This window comes from Bombina bombina, chromosome 7, assembly GCF_027579735.1.
Source record: "Bombina bombina isolate aBomBom1 chromosome 7, aBomBom1.pri, whole genome shotgun sequence".
NCBI classification, from domain to species: domain Eukaryota; kingdom Metazoa; phylum Chordata; class Amphibia; order Anura; family Bombinatoridae; genus Bombina; species Bombina bombina.
The window spans coordinates 137151304-137174841 of record NC_069505.1 but is presented as its reverse complement, the minus strand read 5'-3'; the positions used below and the strand labels follow the sequence as shown (position 1 = coordinate 137174841).

The 23538-nt window shown below is 38.6% G+C and overlaps 1 protein-coding gene across 3 annotated transcripts in view; it reads left to right on the top strand.

Annotated features, from left to right (window-relative positions):
* Positions 1–23042, top strand: part of SPI1 (Spi-1 proto-oncogene) — a 126431-nt gene extending 103389 nt beyond the window's left edge. For all 3 annotated transcript variants that reach the window (XM_053720340.1, XM_053720338.1, XM_053720339.1), the window contains exons 4-5: positions 12154–12310; positions 17642–23042. In XM_053720340.1, coding sequence (XP_053576315.1) covers positions 12154–12310; positions 17642–17958 — 474 coding nt within the window. In that variant the 3' untranslated portion in view covers positions 17959–23042. The remainder of the gene's footprint in view (positions 1–12153; positions 12311–17641) is intronic.
* The last annotated feature ends 496 nt before the right edge of the window (positions 23043–23538 follow it).

The window sequence follows — 23538 nt, the reverse complement described above, 5'->3', positions numbered from 1 at the left end:
GTTACTCATTCAGCAAAGGATACCAATGGAATGAAGTACATTTGATAACAGAAGTACATTGTAAAGTTGTTTTAAATTGTATGCTCTGTCTGAATCATGAAAGGAATTTGTTTTGGTTTCATGTCCCTTTAATGAATGCTTCTCACTGAGACAACATGCATTTCCAGTACAACCCTCACAGTGGTGTGTGTGTAACCACTATGCATTTACTGTGCTTCTCAGTTTGAGCAAACATAATCAGGCCCATTTATCAAGCTCCGTACAGAGCTTGAAGGGCCGTGTTTCTGGCGAGTCTTCAGACTCGCCAGAAACACAACTTATGAAGCAGCGGTCACAAAGACCGCTGCTCCATAACCCTGTCCGCCTGCTCTGAGCAGGCGGACAGGAATCGCCGGAAATCAACCCGTTCGAGTACGATCGGGTTGATTGACACCACCCTGCTGGCGGCCGATTGGCCGTGAGTCAGCAGAGGGCGGCGTTGCACCAGCAGCTCTTGTGAGCTGCTGGTGCAATGTTAAATGCGGAGAGCGTATTGCTCTCCGCATTTAGCGAGGTCTTGCGGACCTGATCCGCAGTGTCGGATCAGGTCCGCAAGACCTTTGATAAATGGGCCTGTAACTCCCATACAGACTCTGCTCTGAGGCAAAATCAAATTCCCCATAGCACTAAACTATCAGGAAGTCCAGAAATCTGAGGCTCTGCTACAATGAGAATCTTATTGCGTTACTAAGCATCTCTGATATCAACTCAGAACTATTTAAAAATATTTTAATTTAGGACACATATTACCTGGCATAAACTCGTTACACTCAGATAAAGTCTAATGCACACTAAATATTCTCACAATACTAGTGGGGTATCTTATAGAATCTCTGATTAACCAATAAGGGAATAGTGAGCTTTAGAAATTGGCCCTTGGTCTCTGCTATGCACTCCTGACACAGAAACCTTCCAAATACAGTACATGTCATACCTAATGCTATGGGAAAACCCAATGCTTAGTCAATGATGACCCATTATTGAACATCGATATACTGTATGTCTTATTCTGGGATACGGAGAACTAATTGTGATCAGGAAAATCCCACACACAGGCTACACTGAGTAATTCCATACTTCTCATTCTCACTGTACACTAAGCCACCAAAAGCCAGAATTTATCTTATATTGAGGAACAAACTAACTTTTAGACACCGGGACATCAGTTACTTGTTGAGCACAGCCAGGAATCATCCAAACACAAACCCTTAGGAGTTTATAATACACATTGCACACTGAGGTACATTACGAGTTATGCGCGCTATAGGGAATTAAGCGAACGCAACAAAAGTTGCGTTATTTCACCCTCTATAGCGCGCGCAGCCATTAAGTTTTGAATCAGCCGGCTTGTGCGTGCAATATGGTTGTGTTGAGCTTTATACCGCACAAAATAAAAGCGCTGCTTTGATGGGCTCGTGCACACATCCCCATAGACATCAATGAGAAGAGCGAGTTAGAAAAAAACCTAACGTCTGCGATCGCAGAATGAAAAGCTCCATAACGATCCCCTATTGATGTCTAAGGGGAAAAAAAAGTAACGTTTAAACCCTACACCCTAATATAAACGCTAAGTCTAAACACCCCAGACTGCCCCCCAGACATCCCCGACACCTACATAATGTTATTAACCCCTAATCTGCCTCTCCCGATATTGCCGCCACCTAAATAAATCTATTAACCCCTAATCTGCCGCTCCCGATATCGCTGCCACAATACTAAAGTTATTAACTCCTATTCCCTCGCACCCCAACATCGCCCACACTATAATAAATCTATTAACCCCTAAACCACCAGCCCCCCACATCCCAACAACCTAAATTAAACTATTAACCCCTAAACCTAACCCTAAACCTAACCCCCTAACTTTAACATAATTAAAATAGAGCTAAATTAAAGTTACAATTATTAGCTAAATAATACCTATTTAAAACTAAATACATACTTACTTGTAAAATAAAACCTAAGCTAGCTACAATCTAACTAATAGTTATATTGTAGATAGTTTAGTTTAGTTTTTTTTCACAGGTAAGTTTGTATTTATTTTAACTAGGTAGACTGGTTAGTAAATAGTTATTAACTATTTACTAACTACCTAGTTAAAATAAATACAAACTTACCTGTGAAATAAAACCTAAGCTGCCTTACACTAAAACCTACCATTAAAAAAAATAAAAAACACTAAAATTACAAAAAATAAAAAAACCTTGAATAGAATTAGAGCTGCTTAAATCCTATTGGCAGATTTGAACAGCCAATAGGATTTTAGCAGCCCTAATTCCTATTGGCTGATTCAAAATTTTCAGCCAATAGGAATGCAATGGTGCCCCAGTATAAAAGGGGTACCTTGAATTTCAATCCTCAGTGTGCAGCGGATGACCACATGAAGAGGACCTCCACGCCTGGACCTCCACCTTGGAAGAAGATGCCGGTCCCGCGATGGATGACGATGGAGCTGCCTGGATGAAGACCTCTCTCCGCCAGGATGTCCCGACTTCAGGAAATGGATCTTCAGGGTGTTAGGATTTTTTTTAACTTTTTTGGGTGTTTTTTTTTTTTAGTTTAGGGTTTGGGCTGCAATGCAAAAGAGCTAAATGCCCTTTTAAGGGCAATGCCCATACAAACGCCCTTTTCAGGGCAATGGGTAGCTCAGGCTTTTGTTAGAGTTAGGTTTTATTATTTTGGCGGGTTGGTTGGGTGGTGGGTATTACTGTTGGGGGGTCTTTGTGGGTTTTTTTTTTACATGTAAAAGAGCTGTCTAACTTCGGCAAAGCCTTTCAAAAGGCCTTTTTAAGGGCTATTGGTAGTTTATTGTAGGTTAGGGTTGTTTTTTTCTGGGTGGGCTTTTTTATTTTTATAGGGCTATTAGATTAGGTGTAATTCTTTTTTATTTTTCATAATTTCGTTTGTTATATTTCATAATTTAGTGTGTGTTATTTTTTTGTAATTAGATATTTTGTAATTTTTATAGTAGTGTTAGGATTTTTTTAATGTGTATTTTAGTTTTCTTTAATTGGTAGTTTAATTTTAGTTTAATAGTTATATTAGTTTAATTGTTAGTTTAAACTTAGTTTTTTTAATTTGACAGGTAAGTTTTAATTTAATTTAAGATAGGGAAATCGTAATTTCAATATAAAGTTAGGGGGCATTAGGTTTAGGGGTTATTAGTTTAAATTAGTTTATTGCGATGTGGGGGGCTTTTGGTTTAGGGGTTAATAGTTTAATTTAGTATATTTCGTTGTGGGGGGCTTCCGGTTTAGGTGTTAATAGTTTAATTTAGTATATTTCGTTGTGGGGGGTTTGCGGTTTAGGGGTTAATAGGTTTATTATAGTGGCAGCGGTGTTAGGAAGCGGCGGAATAGGGGTTAATATCTTTATTATAGTGTGGGCGATGTTGGGGTGTGGGGGAATAGGGGTTAACTTTAGTATAGTGGCGGCGATGTCGGGGAGCGGCGGAATAGGGGTTAATAAATTTTATTAGTGGCGGCAATGTCGGGATCGACAGATTAGGGGTTAATAACTTTAATATAGTGTTTGCGATGCGGGAGGGCCTCGGTTAAGGGGTTAATAGGTAGTTTATGGGTGTAAGTGTACTTTGTAACACTTTAGTTATGAGTTTTATGTAACAGTTTTGTAGCATAAAACTCATAACTACTGCTCTCAGATTGCAAAACGGAGGCTGTAATTTTTACGAGTGCGGGACTGACGTTGCGTTACAGGCTAAAAGGCTTGCAGTACAGCTATACCGACAAGACTTGTAATGGCTGCTGTGCTGTTTTAACGCTGAAATGACCATTTTTTCAGCGTTAAAACCCGAACGCAAAACTTGTAATCTAGGTGACTGTCATATAAGGGGTTATCAATACACACCTCTTACTGAGGCATTGGAAGGTAGTCAACCCAGCAACTCACATTGAGGCACAAAACAGAGCCAATCACACAGGATCAGGACTGCCTAACAAAGACACCGAACAGAAGCATGAAGTCCTTTATAGTAGTCAATAAATGGAAGTGTTTTATTAAAACAGTTTAAATAATTGGTGTTATTGCATGCAAAGCATCCTGCAATTATTTTAGAGAAATACACTATACCACTGCATGCCTTGGTTATATTAAAGACAATACACTAATACTTATACCATATATATCATTGATGTACCTACATAATAGCAGAAGCAGCTAATTCATATACAAAAGTAAAGCTAAATAAGTCATTTTATACTCTGCAATTGGTATAACAAGTTTTTAGAAACACATTAAGGGGAAAACTATTTTGCAGTACACTCAGATCTATCATATATTTAGAAATCATAAATTCTGCAACCAAAGTGTTATCAGTACATTTATGCACCATTCAAATTAAACCAAAATTTGTCAGACTGAGAGCAACTGAACCACATAGACATTTGCGTGGTGGGGGGCGCCCCATATGATATGTTAAGCTCTTGAGTTTAACCAAAAGTTATTTACAATACCCTTACCTTCCATATTGCAGCCTAGAGGAACCTGGTTGACAACCTTCACTGGAAAGAGCAAAAATCTTTTTTTAAACTATGTGCTATGTGACCCCCTAGTTAACATGAAGTTGACTTCAAATCCTACTTTCCTAAGATATTGAACACCGGAATTATTGTTAAAAATGGGAAGGACTCTCAACCTGTGCCTCTCTCACAGCCAAAAATAAATTCAAACAGCCACAAATCACATCATTTAAAGTAGAAGTGATACCTCTGTCATATAACAAGTAATAGGATCTGCTAGATGCCATATGATTAATGTAAAACATTTGATTACTTAATACACTAGATATCTAGTTTAGAGATATCATCTGGAGTGGTCAAAACGTTAAGACACCATTTCCACCAAAAATAAAACAGCATACTCAGGATACCTCTCATTACAGGAAGAAACATCTCTAACTAACAGGTCACATGACCCTCTAGATAATATATGGCAGATGTAAAATGGTAATTGCATAATTAACTTAACACTTGGGGAGATGATCCAAGACATCTTCAGTATGGAGAGGTCCCTCAAAGAATTTTAGAAATGCAAATTGTAGCTTCAGAGCTGTTTATCCCACTGCGTAGGGCTCTGGTTGTTATGTAAAGACATAGGGGCCGATTTATCAGGCACGCCGGAAACGAAGTTATGAAGCAGTGGTCTAAAGACCGCTGATCCTTAACTTGTCTGCCTGCTCTGATGCGGTGGACAGAAATCAACCCGATCGAATACGATCGGATTGATTGACACCCCCTGCAGGGGGCGGCATTGCACCAGCAGTTCACAAGAACTGCTGGTGCAATGATAAATGCAGACATCGTATGCTGTCGGCATTTATTGATGTTCAGCGGACATGATATACTACATTGTATCATGTCCGCTCGCACTATGATAAATCTACCCCATATACTACAATACAAGGTCTAAAAAAATCCCAAAGAATTTGCGGATTTTTTTTCCATGACAGCGAGGTTTTGATTATTGGGCCCTTGGTCTTTCATGTAATTAAAGGGATAGTTTAGTCAAAATTAAACGTTCATGTTTCAGATAGAGCAGCAATTTTAATCAACTTTCTACTTTACTCCTTTTATCAAATTTACATTGTTTTCTTGGTATCTTTATTTGAAAAAGCAGGAATGTAAGCATAGGAGCAGGCACCTGGGTAGCGCTTTCTGATTGGTGTCTAAATGTAGCCACCATTCAGCAAGCGCTACCCAGGTGCTGAATAAAAAATGGGCCGGCTCCTAAGCTTACATTCAAATAAAGATACCAAGAGAACAAAAAAAATGATAATAGGAGTAAATTAGAAAGTTAAATTGCAAGCTCTATCTGAATCACAACGGTTTAATTTTGACTAGACTATCCCTTTAAGGAGTGTAAGTATTTACTGTATTTGTGCTCTATTTTACACCCATTACCCCAGATAATTTCTCTAGGATTTTCACTCCAAACCCAATGTACAATGCCAAGACAAATCTTGCCCATTCAATATTTTAGAGAACATGAAAATAAGAATTTGGTACTGAGGTTTGCATTTGGAAATCCCTCTAAGACATTTCCTGTCATAGGAAAGAGAACTAAATGTCAAGGACACATTGCAGATTGCAACATGATAACTAAATCATACTTTAGCTTGTGGTCCCATAGTATAAGATTCAGCTCTTTATCTATGAGCATACTTGTCTTACAGACAACAGTGAAGCCAAGAAGTGGATAATAGCATTACTGTATCAAGTGCTTCTGTGGGTGATTACCCAACACTTATTTATAGAAATGAGAGAATGGGAGAGAGATTAAGATTGTAGTGGAGGAGTAGTAGTAACTTTTTCAAGGGACATAGGGCCTCTATTTATCAAAGCGTCAACTTACTTGCATTCAACGGCACCAATACGCTCACCTAAGATCGCCTAACATCGCTGCCGCTGACCTGAATACACTCTCCAAAATGATCAAAAAAGCTGTCAAAAAGTCGCGCACCAAGTACGGTGCGATGAGCAGTGGACTATTGTTAACTAACAGTCATCAATCTCGCTGCTCTTCGACTTTCTTGGTACCCTGTCACTAAACACCCACACTATACTGTTTACCCCGTATGCCGTCGCTCCCGGAGCCCACGGCAACTCTAATAAATGTATTAACCCCTAAACCGCCGCTCCCGGACCCCGCGGCAACTAAATAAACTTATTAACCCCTAAACCGCCGCTCCCGGAGCCCACCGCCACCTACATTATACTTGTTAACCCCTAATCTGCTGCCCCCTACACCGCCGCCACCTACATTATATTTATTAACCCCTAATCTGCCCCCCCTACACCGCCACCACCTACCTACATTTATTAACCCCTAATCTGCCGCCCACAACGTCGCCGCCACTATATTACATTTATACATTTATTAACCCCTAATAAGTCTAACCCTAACACCCCCTAACTTAAATATAATTTAAATACATCTAAATAAATATTACTATCATTAAATAAATTATTCCTATTTAAAACTAAATATTTACCTGTAAAATAAACCCTAAGATAGCTACAATATAACTAATAGTTACATTGTAGATAGCTTAGGGTTTATATTTATTTTACAGGCAACTTTGTATTTATTTTAACTAGGTAGAATAGTTATTAACTATTTAATAACTTCCTAGTTAAAATAAATACAAATATACCTGTAAAATAAAACCTAAACTAAGTTACACCTAACACTACACTATAATTAAATTAATTCCCTAAACTAAATACAATTAAATGCAATTATTTTTTTTTATCTAAAGTACAAAACCCACCCCCCCCCCACTAAATTACAGAAAATAATAAAATAATTACAAGATTTTAAAACTAATTACACCTAATCTAATCCCCCTAACAATATAAAAAAAGCCCCCCAAAATAAAAAAAGTCCTACACTAAATTACAAATAGCCCTTAAAAGGGCCTTTTGCGGGGCATTGCCCCAAAGTAATCAGCTCTTTTACCTGTAAAAAAAAAAATTGCAACCCCCCCAACATTAAAACCCACCACCCACACAACCAATCCTACTCTAAAACCCACCAAATCCCCCTTAAAAAACCTAACACTAACCCCTTGAAGATCACCCTACCTTGAGAAGTCTTCACCCAACCGGGCCGAAGTCCTCAACCAATTCGGCAGAAGTGGTCCTCCAGATGGGCAGAAGTCTTCATCCAGGCGGCATCTTCTATCTTCATCCATCCGGCGCGGAGCGGCTCCATCTTAAAAGACATCCGACGTGGAGCATCCTCTTCTTTCGACGGCGACTGAAGAATGAAGGTTCCTTTAAGTAATGTCATCCAAGATGGCGTCTTTTCAAATCCCAAGAATTCTATAAGCCAATCAGAAGGTAGGAAAAATCCTATTGGCTGATGCAATCAGCCAATAGGATTGAGCTTGCATTCTATTGGCTGATTGGAACAGCCAATAGAATGCAAGCTCAATCCTATTGGCTGATTGAGCTCTTCAGTCGATATTGAAAGAGGAGGATGCTCCGCGTTGCATGTCTTGAAGATGGAGCTGCTCCGCGCTGGATGGATGAAGATAGAAGATGCCGTCTGGATGAAGACTTCTGCCCATCTGGAGGACCACTTCTGCCCGTCTGGCGGACCACTTCTGCCGGATTCGTTGAGGACTTCGGCCCGGTTGGGTGAAGACTAATCAAGGTACGGTGATCTTCAAGGGGTTAGTGTAAATTTTTTTTAACCCCTTAATGACAACTGACGTACCAGGTACGTCATGCATTAACAAGCAGTTAATGACAATAGACGTACCTGGTACGTCAGTTGTCTAACAGAGTACTGGAAGCGATTGCGATTGCTTCCAGCAGCTCTAAGGGTATTGCAGTGATGCCTCGTTATGGAGGCATCCTGCAATACCCCTATACAAGCCTCCAATGCAGAGAGAGCCACTCTGTGGCCCTCTCTGCACCGGAGCATCGTTGGTGGGTGGGAGCAAAACAGGGAGGCGGGTGGGCGGCCTGCAATGGGCCCGTGATCATGTGGAGGGGGGCGGGGGCGGCGGCGGGCGGGCGCGTGCATGGGGCGGGTGGGAACCGCTACCCTACAGAAAAGTAAAATAATACATTGGGAGAAAAGGGGGGGGGAAATTTTATTTATAAAGTAATCGAAGGTTTCTGGGAGGGGGGGTAGCTACACTACAGAAAGTAGCTTAAAATTAAAGAATCTTTTTTTTTTTTTACTTAACTGGGTACTGGCAGACAGCTGCCAGTACCCAAGATGGCGCCCATTGGGCTAGAGGGGGAGGGTTAGAGAACTGTTTGATGGGGGATCCATGATATTTGGGGCTAAGGGGGGATTCTACACAGCAGCATATGTAAATATGCTATTAAACCCCCCCCCCCAAGAAAAATAAATATACCTTTTTATATTAGTACTGGCAGACTTTCTGACAGTACTTAAGATGGCAGGAACAATTGTGGGGTGGGGGAGGGAAGAGAGCTGTTTGGGAGGGATCAGGGGGTCTGATGTTTCAGGTGGGAGGCTGATCTCTACACTAAAGCTAAAATTAACCCTGCAAACTCCCTACAAGCTACCTAATTAACCCCTTCACTGCTAGCCATAATACACGTGTAATGCACAGCGGCATTTAGCGGCCTTCTAATTATCAAAAGCAACACCATAGCCACATATGTCTGCTATTTCTGAACAAAGGGGATCCCAGAGAAGCATTTACAACCATTTGTGCCATAATTGCACAAGCTGTTTGTAAATAATTTCAGTGAGAAACCTAAAGTTTGTGAAAAAGGAAACAATTTATTTTTATTTGATCGCATTTGGCGGTGAAATGGTGGCATGAAATATACCAAAATGGGCCTAGATCAATACTTTGGGTTGTCTACTACACTACATTAAAGCTAAAATTAACCCTACACATTCCCTACAAGCTCCCTGATTAACCCCTGCACTGCTGGACATAATACACGTGTGGTGCGCAGCGGCATTTAACAGCCTTCTAATTACCAAAAAGCAACGCCAAAGCCATATATGTCTGCTATTTCTGAACAAAGGGGATCCCAGAGGAGCATTTACAACCATTTATGCCATAATTGCACAAGCTGTTTGTAAATAATTTCAGTGAGAAACCAAAAGTTTGTGAAAAAATTTGTGAAAAAGTGAATGATTTTTTTGTATTTGATCGCATTTGGCGGTGAAATGGTGGCATGAAATATACCAAAATGGGCCTAGATCCATACTTTGGGATGTATTCTAAAAAAAAATATATACATGTCAAGGGATATTCAGGGATTCCTGAAAGATATCAGTGTCCCAATGTAACTAGCGCTAATTTTGAAAAAAAAAAAAAGTGGTTTGGAAATAGCAAAGTGCTAGTTGTATTTATGGCCCTATAACTTGCACAAAAAGCAAAGAACATGTAAACATTGGGTATTTCTAAACTCAGGAATTTTTTTTAGAAACTATTTAGCATGGGTGTTTTTTGGTGGTAGCAGATGTGTAACAGATTTTGGGGCTAAAAGTTTGAAAAAGTGTTTTTTTGCATTTTTTCCTCAGATTTTATAATATTTTAATAGTAAATTATAAGATATGATGAAAATAATGGTATCTTTAGAAAGTCCATTTAATGGCGAGAAAAACGGTATATAATATGTGTGGGTACAGTAAATGAGTAAGAGGAAAATAACAACACAAACACCGCAGAAATGTAAAAATAGCCTTTGTCACAAACGGACAGAAAATGGAAAAGTACTGTTGTCATTAAGGGGTTAAGGGGGTATTGGGTGGGTTTTAGAGTAGGGTTGGTTGTGTGGGTGGTGGGTTTTAATGTTGGGGGAGATCTGTAATTTTTTTTACAGGTAAAAGAGCTGATTACTTTGGGGCAATGCCACGCAAAAGGCCCTTTTAAGGGCTGTTTGTAATTTAGTGTTGGGTAGGGCTTTTTTTTTATTTTGGGGGGCTTTTTTATTTTGTTAGGGGGATTAGATTAGGTGTAATTAGTTTAAAAATCTTGTAATTATTTTATTATTTTCTGTAATTTAGTGGGTTTTTTTTTGAACTTTAGATATTTTTTTTTAATTGTATTTAATTGTATTTATTTTAGGGAATTAATTTAATTATAGTGTAGTGTTAGGTGTAATTGTAACTTAGGTTAGGTTTTATTTTACAGGTAAATTTGTCTTTATTTTAACTAGGAAGTTATTAAATAGTTAATAACTATTTAATAACTATTGTACCTAGTTAAAATAAATACAAAGTTGCAAGTAAAATAAAAATAAACCCCAAGATAGCTACAATGTAACTATTAGTTATATTGTAGCTATCTTAGGGTTTATTTTACAGGTAAGTATTTAGTTTTAAATAGGAATAATTTATTTAATGATAGTAATATTTATTTAGATTTATTTAAATTATATTTAAGTTAGGGGGTGTTAGGGTTAGACTTAGGTTTAGGGGTTAATACATTTAATATAGTGGCGGCGACATTGGGGGCAGCAGATTAGGGGTTAATAAATGTAGGTAGGTGGCGGCGGTGTAGGGGGGGCAGATTAGGGGTTAATAAATATAATGTAGGTGGCGTTGTAGGGCCAGTGGTGGTGGGCTCCGGGAGCGGCGGTTTAGGGGTTAATAAGTTTATTTAGTTACGGCGGGTTCCAGGAGCGGCGGGATAGGGGTTAATAACTTTTATTTAAGTGGTGGCGGTGTAGGGGGGGGCAGATTAGGGGTTAATAACATAATGTAGGTGGCGGCAGTGTAGGGACGGCAGATTAGGGGTTAATAAGTATAATGTAGGTGGCGGCGGTGTAGGGGGCAGATTAGGGGTGTTTAGACTCGGGGTACATGTTAGGGTGTTAGGTGTAAACATTCCCATAGGAATCAATGGGATATCGGGCAGCAGCGAACATAAGCTTTCACTGCTTTCCGACTCCCATTGATTCCTATGGCATCCGCCGCCAAGGTATGCTTGGCCGGAATAGTGCCAAGCGTACCTGGTAGATATTTGATAACTTACAAAAGTAGTCAGATCGTGCCGAACTTGCGTTCAGAACATCTGTAGTGACGTAAGCATCGATCTGTGTGATAACTAAGGCGAATCAGGCTCGCTACAAATACGCTGTGGAATTCCAGCGTATTTGCGGTTGATGGCTTGATAAATAGATCACTAGATTTTTTTTGCATAAATGTTTTTTAGATGATCCATATATATAGACCATCTGTAAAAATGTATAGTTTTGCTTATTTTTTAAATAACATTGTGCTGATTTTCAGTCTTCTAGCCCAGCCCCAAAGTTTTAGATGTATACGGATGTATACAGACTTCAGATTGCTTCTGTTTGTATAATGGGTCTTTTCATATGCAGGAGATGGGGGAGGGTCTGTTCTCAACCCCTTTCAGTGGGTGTCCCAGCCTAACCTTATCAACAGTGTTAAATTGGGAGCTTCCAAGTAGGTTTTTAAATGGTTTTATACAAGATTTGTATATCAGTTTCTGTGCACATTATTCTTTATAGTCGTGCCTATTACATGCAGTTATATGACAATTGGTGTAAACTGTCCCTTTAACCCTGCCCGGAGTAGAAAACTAGTCATATTTTTCCATGATATAAATGTGTTTGTGTCATCTTGCAGGTGACGTATATGCCTCGCATGTGTCTGCAATACCAATCTGCTGCACAGCCCAGTTCGGATGAAGAGGACCATGAGAGGCGCAGTCCCCCTTTGGAAGTGTCCGATGGAGAGACAGATTTACGTGATTCTAATTTCAGCATGTTACAGGGGGAGCCAGGTCTGCAAACTATGCCTTAGCTTTGACTGACTAATGCAGACCGTCCATGCTGTGTGTAAATAATCAAAGGGACATTAAATCCATTTTTCTTTCAAGATTCAGATAGAACATACAATTTTAAACAACTTACCAATTTACTTTTATTAACAAATTTCCTTGGTTATCTTGTTATTCTTTGTCGAAAAGCAAGAAAAGAAGCTCAGGAGTGTGCACGTGTCTGCAGCACTATATGACAGCAGTTTTGCAACCATGTTATACATTAGCAAGTACACTAGATGCAGAAAAGAAAGGGTATACAAGGCGCTACTATAGATCTATGTACTAGTTAACCTCTAGTAAGAGTAAAATAAAGCTATATCTACAGGTATTATCCACAGTAAGAAGGATACATTTAAATAAGGGTACAAATAAGAATATAAAGATCTTACAAATCTGATATAAAAATGTCCAAATTAAAAGTCCATGTTCCTTTCAGATACTGATAATGCAGGCAGCTCCTTAAAAAAGTCCCATAACGAACTTGTTGTAATAACCTAAGAAAAAAATAGAGAAAAAAAGAGCGCCCAAAAACGCATCTAAGTGCAGACTGTCCGTACCAATTTATTAAGTAATTAACATAAAACACACATAAGAATCACACTCACAATTTAAAAGATTAAAACATGCGGTGTATGTTGTGTATTTCTTGTGATCGAATTACACTCAGCGGGCTGAGGATACCTTGTTATGCATGGCTAATATGCCTTTGTATGGTCCAGTTTAAATATTTTTCTTCCCTGTGTCAAAGAGTCTTAATACTATATTGGGAGAAGGATTCTAACAACCTTCGTGAACCAACCAATAGCGGAGGGTTGAGTTACGGAAGTGACTACCGGATTGGTTAATTCTCAACACACCTACAGACAGCTGGGTCACTGACGCCGCACGCCACGCTAGTAAAGCAGGAGGAAAGGAGAACTCATCGGGTGATATTATACACCGCATGTTTTAATCTTTTAAATTGTGAGTGTGATTCTTATGTGTGTTTTATGTTAATTACTTAATAAATTGGTACGGACAGTCTGCACTTAGATGCGTTTTTGGGCGCTCTTTTTTTCTCTATTTTTTTCTTAAGTACACTAGATGGCAGCACTATTTCCTGTCATGTGGTGCACCAGACATGTGCACGCTACTAAACTAGAAATTGCTTCAACAAAGAATAACAAGAGAACAAAGCAAATTTGATAATATAAGTTAATTGGAAACTCTTTTGAAACCGTATTTTGTTTCTGAATCATGAAAGAAAAGTTTTGGGTTTCATGTCCCTTTAAGCTTGTTAAGGTTGTAAATGTGTTCAAAAGTATGGTTAATGAGGATATAAAAATGTATTTTCCTCTGTAAACTATCTCCCATTTTATTATTCTGCTCCACATTAAGGGCCTTCAAATGAATATATATATTGAGGCCTATTTATCATATGTCTGTCGGACCTGATCCGACAGTGCGGATCAGGTCCAACAGACATCACTGAATGCGGAGAGCAATACGCTCTCCGTATTAAGCATTGCAGCAGAAGCTCTTGTGAGCTGCTGGTGCAATGCTGCCCCCTGCAGATTTGCGGCCAATCAGCCCCCAGCAGGGGGTGTCCATAAACCCGATCGTACTCGATCGGGTTGAATTGCAGCGATGTCTGTCCGCCTGATCAGAGCAGGCGGACAGGTTATGGAGCAGCGGTCTTTAGAAGTTTAGAAACACAGGGCCTCAAGCTCAGTACGGAGCTTGCTACATAGGCCCCATTGTATGCATGTATTTATGTATATATATATATATATATACTAGACGATAAGCTTGCCCAGAGGGCAGTCTATGTTTAAAAAATTACAAACCCCAAAGGTGATATTACAAAAAATAAAAAATGTAAAATTACAGAAAAAAATAAACAAAGCTATCCAAAATCAAAAATTTAAACCTAAACTAATACCCCTATAAAAATAAAAAATCCCCCCTAATATACTAAACTACCAATAGCCCTTAAAGGAGCCTTTTGTAGGGCATTGCCCTAAGTTAAACAGCTCTTTTACATTTACAAAATACTAAGTCCCCCCTAACAGTAAAACCCACCAAACCCCCCAAAATGAAAAAACCTAACACTAAAAAAACTTAAACTACCCATTGCCCCTAAAGGGGCATTTGTATGGGCATTGCTCTTAAAAGGGCATTCAGCTCTTTTACTGCCCTTAAAAGGGCATTCAGCTCTTTTACAGCCCAAAAAAAAACTAATCTAAAAAAAAGCCACCCCACAAAATAAAAAGCCTAAGACTAAGCCCCAAATAGGTCTTCCTCCACGCCGCTTTGGACCGCCACCACTAAAGACCACCACTGAGAACCGCCGCTGAGGATCTGTGCATCGGGGAAGCCAGCTCCGCACCTCTGCTCCGCACCTCCTTCGCTCCGAATGAAGACAGAAGATGATGAAGCTGCCTTGAAGAAGACCTTCTCCACCGGACTTGGTGAGTACCTATTTAGGGGTTAGATTTAGGATTTTTTTTTTTTTTTAAGATTAGGGATTTAATAGGCTTGTAAAAGAGCTGCATGCCCTTTTAAGGGAAATGCCCATACAAATGGGTAGTTTAGTTTTTTTTAGTGTTAGGTTTTTTATTTTGGGGGCTTTGGTGGGTGGGGTTTTTTTACTGTTAGGGGGGGACTTTTTTTAAATGTAAAAGAGCTGTTTAACTTAGGTCAATGCCATACAAAAGGCCCTTTTAAGGGCTATTGGTAGTTTAGATTAGGGGGTGTTTTTGTTATGAGGGGCTTTTTTATTTTCATAGGGATTAGGTTTAATGTTTTTTATTTTTGATAATTTCGTTTCATTTTTTGTAATTTAATGTTGTTTTATTTTAATTGTAACTTAGTTTATGTAATTGGGGTAAATTTAGGGGAGTTCTAGGTTAGGGGGCTTAGTAGTTTAGATTAGGGGGTGTTTTTGTTATGAGGGGCTTTTTTATTTTCATAGGGATTAGGTTTAATGTTTTTTATTTTTGATAATTTTGTTTCATTTTTTGTAATTTAATGTTGTTTTATTTTAATTGTAACTTAGTTTATGTAATTGGGGTAAATTTAGGGGAGTTCTAGGTTAGGGGGCTTAGTAATTAAATTAGTTATTTGCGTTGTGGGGGGGTTGGAGGTTTAGGGGTTAATTGGTTAATTAGGTTTATTGCAATATTTTTTTGGCGGTTTAGGGGTTTATAGGTTAATTAGGTTTATTGCGATGGGGGTTGGAGGTTTAAGGGTTAATTAGATTTATTGCTATGTGGGGGGTTGGCGGTTTAGGGTTTAATAGGTTAATTAGGTTTATTGCGATGTGGGGGGTTGCCGGTTTAGGGGTTAATATTTTATTTCTGTTATTTGCGTTGTTTAATTTGCGGATTAGGGGTATATTACTTTATTATTTTGCGATGTGGGGGTTGGCGGTTTAGGTGTTTATTAAAACTTTGTTCGGGTGGTTAGTTTTTTTTTGTTATATTTTGTGCAGACGGTTTGTTTTTTTATTTTGTGCAGGCAGTTCGTTTTTTTTAATTTCTTGCAAGCTGTTACGTGTTTTTTTCGTTATTTCGTGCGGGCGGTTGAGTTTTTTTTTTAAGGCTTCATTTGCCTACGCTGCATCCAGGTGGATTCCGAAAATGGCAAAGTGGTGAAAGAATCTATCGAAGGTGGATTCTTTCACCACTCTGCCACTTTTGGGGGTCAATTTATTATTAGCTGAATTGGGCCAATTCACCCTGTTTCCGTACGAGCCTGCAGGGGGGCGGTATTGCACAAGCAGTTCACTAGAACTGTTTGTGCAATGCTGAATACAGACAACGTATGCTGTCCACATTCAGCGATGTCTGCCTACAGCATATCATGTCCGCCAGACTTTAATAAATTGACCCTTTGGAATCGCTGCATCCAGGTGGATTCTTTTGACTGCCTCGCGCAGCCAACATAACTTTCACAGACGGACGCGTTACAAACGAGATTATAGTAAAGATATTTATATGTTGAACTTTGTCATTTCTATATTATGATCCCATACCATACCATACCATAATAATTTTGCATAGAAAAGTAACTTTACTTTAGACAGAGAGTACCCGACTGGTTAAAGGAAAATCAAACACTTTGATATTGTAATATCAAATACTTGATTATGTGCAGTATGTCTGTAAGGGTGATGTGTGTTACTGTTAGTGCAGTATGTCTGTAAGGGTTATCTGTGTTACTGTTAGTGCAGTATGTCTATAAGGGTGATGTATGTTACTTTTAGTGCAGTATGTCTTTAAGGGTGATCTGTGTTGCTGGTAGTGCATTATGTCTGTAAGGGTGATCTGTGTTACCGTTAATGCAGTATGTCTGTAAGAGTGTTGTGTGTTGCTCTTGGTGCAGTATGTCTGTAAGGGTGATGTGTGTCACTGTTAGTGCAATATGTCTGTAAGGGTCATGTGTGTTACTGTAAGTGCAGTATGTCTGTAAGGGTAATGTGTGTTATTGTTAGTGCAGTATGTCTGTAAGGGTGTTGTGTGTTGCTGGTAGTGCAGCATGCCTGTAAGGGTTGTGTGTTACCGTTAGTGCAGCATGTCTGTAAGGGTGATGTGTGTTACTGTTAGTGCAGTATGTCTGTAAGGGTGTTGTGTGTTGCTGTTAGTGCTGTATGTCTGTAAGAGTGCTGTGTGTTGCTGTTGGTGCAGTATGTCTGTAAGGGTGATGTGTGTTGCTGTTGGTGCAGTATGTCTGTAAGGGCGCTGTGTTTTGCTGTTGGTGCAGTATGTCTGTAAGGGTGATGTGTGTTGCTGTTGGTGCAGTATGTCTGTAAGAGTGCTGTGTGTTGCTGTTGGTGCAGTATGTCTGTAAGGGTGATGTGTGTTGCTCTTGGTGCAGTATGTCTGTAAGGGTGCTGTGTTTTGCTGTTGGTGCAGTATGTCTGTAAGGGTGATGTGTGTTGCTGTTGGTGCAGTATGTCTGTAAGGGTGCTGTGTTTTGCTGTTGGTGCAGTATGTCTGCAAGGGTGATGTGTTTTGGTGCAGTATGTCTGCAAGGGTGATGTGTGTTGCTGTTGGTGCAGTATGTCTGTAAGAGTCTATGTTTTGCTATGCCTGGTGTGTCAACAGATGTTGTGTGAGTACAGGTGCTCTGAATGGCAATCAGTTACCTGTGTATCTGAAGATAACTTGTAACCAGCTTTATTAGTGTAAGTTAGCTCTACAAAGCTTAATAACTCAGCTAATTAGTATAATATATGGATTAAGAGGCTTTTTTCAATGCCAGCTGAGGACAAAATAAATAACTTTTTTCACTTATGTTTTTTTGCTGTAGGAAGTAAGAAGAAGATTCGTCTCTACCAGTTCCTCCTGGAGCTCTTACAGAGTGGAGACATGAAGGACAGCATCTGGTGGGTAGATAAAGATAAAGGGACTTTCCAATTCTCTTCCAAGCACAAAGAGGCTTTGGCTCATCGTTGGGGAATTCAGAAAGGCAACCGTAAGAAAATGACCTATCAGAAGATGGCAAGGGCTTTGCGCAATTATGGCAAAACAGGAGAAGTGCGCAAGATCAAGAAGAAGCTTACCTACCAGTTCAGTGGGGAGGTGTTGGTCAAGGCTTATAATGGGAGAAAGCATTACCACCACTGAGTTAGATTACACCTACCTCAACCTTTCACTCTCAACAGTTCTTTGGTGGTTTTAGCACAATGGTACGAAAGACTTGAAGTTGCCAACAGATGGCAAAATGTATTGTAAATATTAATAATATTATAGTAATTATCCTTTTATGAGACATGGTTGGCCAAAACGGGCAATGACATTACCCAACCGTGTCCAGGGTTGAAGGGAGCACACTTCTGAGAAGCTTATAATTTTAGCATTATTGACTATAAGGGATAATTCAAAATCTCAAGGAATATTCATTAAATGAGTGACTTGGTGGTGGATAATTGCTACTGAACCTACACAATAAAAGCAATTATTAGCATGCTGTGCACATATGTTACATTAACAGTGTATACAATGCTCAGGAATAAGTTACACCGATTTGTTAAAGGGACATAAAACACATCTTGCTTTTATGTAAAAATTGTGCTTTCCCTACACTCTCTAAAGACGCCAAAAACAACATTTTTAAATAAGTTTTATTAAAAATACTGAAAATTGCATAATCCAGCTATTTACAGTGTTTTTGCTTTTTTGGCCTTGCTAGGAAGAGTTGGACAAGCAACATTTTTAATAGAAGCAAGAGGGGTCAAACCCTAAAATGATGTAATTATGAAGCATAGTTTAAAGGGATCACCCAACATACAGCTCAAGGGACACAGTGTAATGTATATGTAGAGCTGAACATTACATATGGACAAGTCTTCGAGCTGAGTAGTAGACTCTCCCCAGCCACATTGAATGGAAGGGAAATTGTACAAATAAAGACTAAATTTACAGCTCTAGCACTAAAGGACCATTAAACTTGACATTTCAACAACACATAAAATGTTTCATTATTGCAAGTGAAACATTATTGCAATGTACTTACATTATTTATTTTGCAGCCTTTTGCTGTAAAATACATTTAAAAAATTGTACTTGTTTCACTTTCTCCCAGGGAGGCTTGAGTTACTTTTGGGCAATTTATGTGACCTTTTGTTTACTTTCCCCTTACTCCCTGAGCTTCTGTGGTGTCACATGCATTAGTGGGTTATCGGTTTTGCATCAACAATTATAATAGGCAAATCATTCCTTGCAATAGTAACCAAGCTGAATCAGTGCTAAACCCCCTTAAACAAGAGTGCAGGCTACCCCAGTCTGCACATGTGTAAACAGAGTTTGTGCTATAGCTAAATATTAGTTTGTGATTGGTTAGCAGGGTTTCTTTTGTTCTGAGGGACAAGGAAATCAGTTAGAAGAATAAACATAAAACAATATACTCATTTGACAAAAAAAGCTGCAGTTTTCATAGCAAAACTATTCTTATACATAAAGGTTCCTAATCATGTAATTTACAAATTGTGTTTAATGTCCCTTTAAAATAAAGAATTAAACTATGGTGCTTAGACTTACTAAAGTATTCTAAAAATGTCAATGACCCTTTAAAGCAGCAAGTATTAACTGATTTTAGGTTGTAAACAAAAGATATAGAACACAGAAAAGAGTCTGTGTGTGAGTGGCGCGCTACTGTGTGTGTATGCCCGGCAGGCACGTGCGCTACTGTGTGTGTATTCTTGGGTCTGTACAGTAATGGATACATCACTGGATCACATTTTCAGGAAAATGTTATTGCATGTGAAAACTAAATGGCATATATGCTGAGTTACTATTTTTTATTGGAAGTTTTTAATTTTTTTATTTTATAAATTAGTATCTCAGTTTTTCCTCTGTAAAACTTAACCTTTTGGGGGATATTTATCAAAGGTCTGGCGGACCTGATCCGACAGTGCGGATCAGGTCCGCCAGACCTCGCTAAATGCGGAGAGCAATACGCTCTCCGTATTCAGCATTGCACTAGTAGCTCTTGTGAGCTGCTGGTGTAACGCCGCCCCCTGCAGATTCGCGGCCAGCAGGGGGGTGTCAATCAACCCGATCATACTCGATCGGGTTGAATTGCAGCGATGTCTGTCCGCCTGCTCAGAGCAGACGGACAGGTTATGGAGCAGTAGTCTTTAGACCGCCGCTTCATAACTGCTGTTTCTGGCGAGTCTGCAGGCTCACCAGAAACATGGGCCCTCAAGCTCCATCCGGTGCTTGATAAATGGGCCCCTTTGTGTGTCCTGTATATTGAAACAGATAGTCTACTGTCTCATATATATGACATATATTAGACAACAGTTCTCTTATAGGGGTTATTAAAAGCTAAAATGAATTTCTATGCATACCTTTTACTTTCATCAGTATATGTGTTACATGTATATGAACCTTACAAAGGGCTAGATTACAAGTGGAGCACTATTTTAATGTGCACCCGTAAAGGGGCAAATTCTCCCCTTCACAGGCACACATTAATTTAAATAACCAGCGATTACAAGTAGCTGGTTAATGCTCCCGTTAGCACTTTGCGCTTAGCACAATTAAGCAGAGGTCAAACCTCTAGTTAATTAAAAAAATGTGCCCCAATTGCCCCCCCCCCCCAAATAAAGTGGACAGTATTTCATTATAAAATAAAATGATGAGCATCTTTATTTAATTTTTTTAAAACTGTACGAAGCAGTTATAAGGGGTTAAAGTGAACGTCACCAAAAGTGATTGGGTCTATGGGTAACTGTGTTTTCACTATAAATATAAATGAATATGCTTATAAAATAATAAATAATATTATTAAAATAATAATAAAATATATATACTGTATATATATTAATATAAATATATTTGTTATTTTGCTGCCCAATGCTGCGTGAATTGCCCCCTCCGCGGCGCTACGTACTTTGCCGTGTCTCATGGCATGAGGACGAGGTTCCCATTGAAGACTATGGAAGTGTGCTCTCGTGAGCGCAAGGCTTTGAGGCGCCTTACTTGTAATACCAGCGCTGGTATTACTGAGTGGAGCGCAAATATCACACTTGCGAAAGCTCAATTTTGCCTTCCACTTGTAATCTAGCCAAAGTCCATTAGCAAAGTAAATGTTTTTTATCATTTGTATAATCTCATCATCTTAATGTATCTTCAGATGAAAACTGGTTTAACCATGTATGCACTTTTGTTTTATGAATGATTTGGAAGCTAACCCCTTGCCTGCCAGAGCATTGTAATCCTCTTTAATTATATTGGATAAAACAGCCAGTCATATATGTGTGTACCTGCGTGCCTCATATACTGGACGTTTTCAGGGCCTGCATTATATTCCTTGAAGCATCACAGTAACATTTTTGAATGCCATAATTGTTTTCTTAAAAAAAACAAAAACGAAATATGCTAAACTAGTTTGTAAATAAACTGTACAATCACAAATAAAGTCACTTTTGTTTATGTTAAACCTTAAATGGAAAACAAATTCAATAAATCAATTACTTTTTTTTTCAAAATAATTTTTATTAGGTTGCGACTTAGGCATTTATACAATATGTGTAAAAGAATAAAGAATATGGTACAAAACAGGAACATAGCGTGTTACACATTGTCCAATAAAGGTCACTTCCTTGTTAGTATCACAGAACTGAAGCACATAAAGTAAAAAAAATAGAAAAAAAATGCATGTAGCATAACAGGACATGTTAAACAATGAGTGGACCTTCTAAATAAAACTTACTGGCCATTATTGGACCTCATCTTAATCAATATATAAAATAATAGAAGGTATCATGACAGGAAGGGACCACTAAGGCCTCTCATTACATAACTAATTTTTTACAAATTTGTGCAAAAAAAAAAGACAGATATAAACGTAGGACTTTGTGGTTTACATTGGAGGTTCAAAATATTATTTGAGTCTTAAAGTAACATTTTAAAGATGACAATTTTATGATAGTCTGAACATGAAAGCATATGATTCACTGTAGCTTGTTATATTGTCAAAGAGAAGAAAAGAAAAGAAGAGCGAGAAGAAAAAAAGGGGTAGGGAATACTCTGACCGTGTCACACAACTCAACCTCCTCTCACCCCAAGTCAAATTGTAACGTCGGCTATTAAAAAATATAAACAAAGAGTGACATCAAAGCCAAGGGGCCTATCTATCAAGCTCCGAATGGAGCTTGACACCCCGTGTTTCTGGCGAGCCTGCACTGAGCAGGCGGACAGACAACGCCGGAATTCAACCCGATCGAGTACGATCGGGTTGATCGACACCTCCCTGCTGGCGGCCAATTGGCCGCAAGTCTGCAGGGGTCGGCGTTGCACCAGCAGCTCTGGTGCAATGCTGAATATGGAGAGCGTATTATTGCCTGTGATTGAAGAAGATATATAAGGTTATTCATAGTTGGTTCCTTGCCACTTTTCCAATTTTTGAGTATAAGGTACCTACCTCCTAGAATGGTTATATTAATAAAACAAGTATTTTCCCAACTGTTTTGCCTATAATATAAAAGAAATAAGTGTCTTTTCTCAAGTTTAATATTCTTCTTAGAACCTTGCTTAACCAAAACATTGTACGAAACCAAACTTTTTTTAATTTTAGGGCAACTCCAGAACATATGGATCAGATCAGCTTCAGATGAATAGTTTTGGATACCAATTGTTTAGTTTGGCTGGAGTAATGTAAACCTGATTAATAAGTTTAATATGTGTTTCTTATCAGGCTGCATAGAGTGTGGCTTTCTCTACTCTCTGAATACTGTGTTTCAATAAATCCTCACCTGTTACTGCTAAGGCTTGTTGCCATCTTACATTTATGTTAAAATAATTTTTTATTGCATTTCAAAAGGAATGTAAACATAACATTTTCAATTGTCCCACATTTTCATGTACAGGATTCATGTAGTTACAATCAGTGTTCTACCAACAAACTATAGAACAAAAGCATATTGATACGTGAGTATTCATTTTCAGTCCAATAACACACTGATAACAATGGTGGTCAAGCAATTCAATGACTGTCGACTCTTTTGATAATAATAACCCTTTGACCACCCCTCTAAAGTATATTTAATTATCTTTCTGACATTCCACCTATAATTATTGAGTTGTTGAGTCGGGATTACTTGAGCTATGATTGGTTACTTCTATTGCCTTAAGATTGTTTTCTTACTTTTATGTATCTACTTCAAACTTGTTAAAACTGAATAAACCTTTTAACGTGAACTAAACTATACTGTGTGGTCTTTTATTTCTTTTTAATAGTATCTAATGAATAACATCTGTTAGGTCTCTTGGATTACGGCCCTAGGGTTTTAGGTTCACAATCACATCCTTATCTCATGTATATTATATTAGATTAGAGAATCCTAACTGCTTATCTCCATTTCTGTACATTATCATTCCCTACCTGAGCTGCTATTCATGATCCAATAGAACCAAATCTTCTGAAACTGATCCATGTTACTCTGTATCCGGGCCGTCCCTTCTGACATTATATATATATCTTGTATTTTATCTATCACCTCTCTCCATGTGGGTGTTCCAACTTTCCAATGTCTCGCTATACATGTCCTAGTTGCTGTGCATAAAATTTTAATACATTTATTAATTGCTGGATTGAATTGATCGAACCCTCTATTTAAGAGTGCCTGAGGTATTGTTAATGAGATGTGTTTGTCAAGTAGGTGACCTAATAAGTTATTTAGTTGGGTCCATATGTTTTTT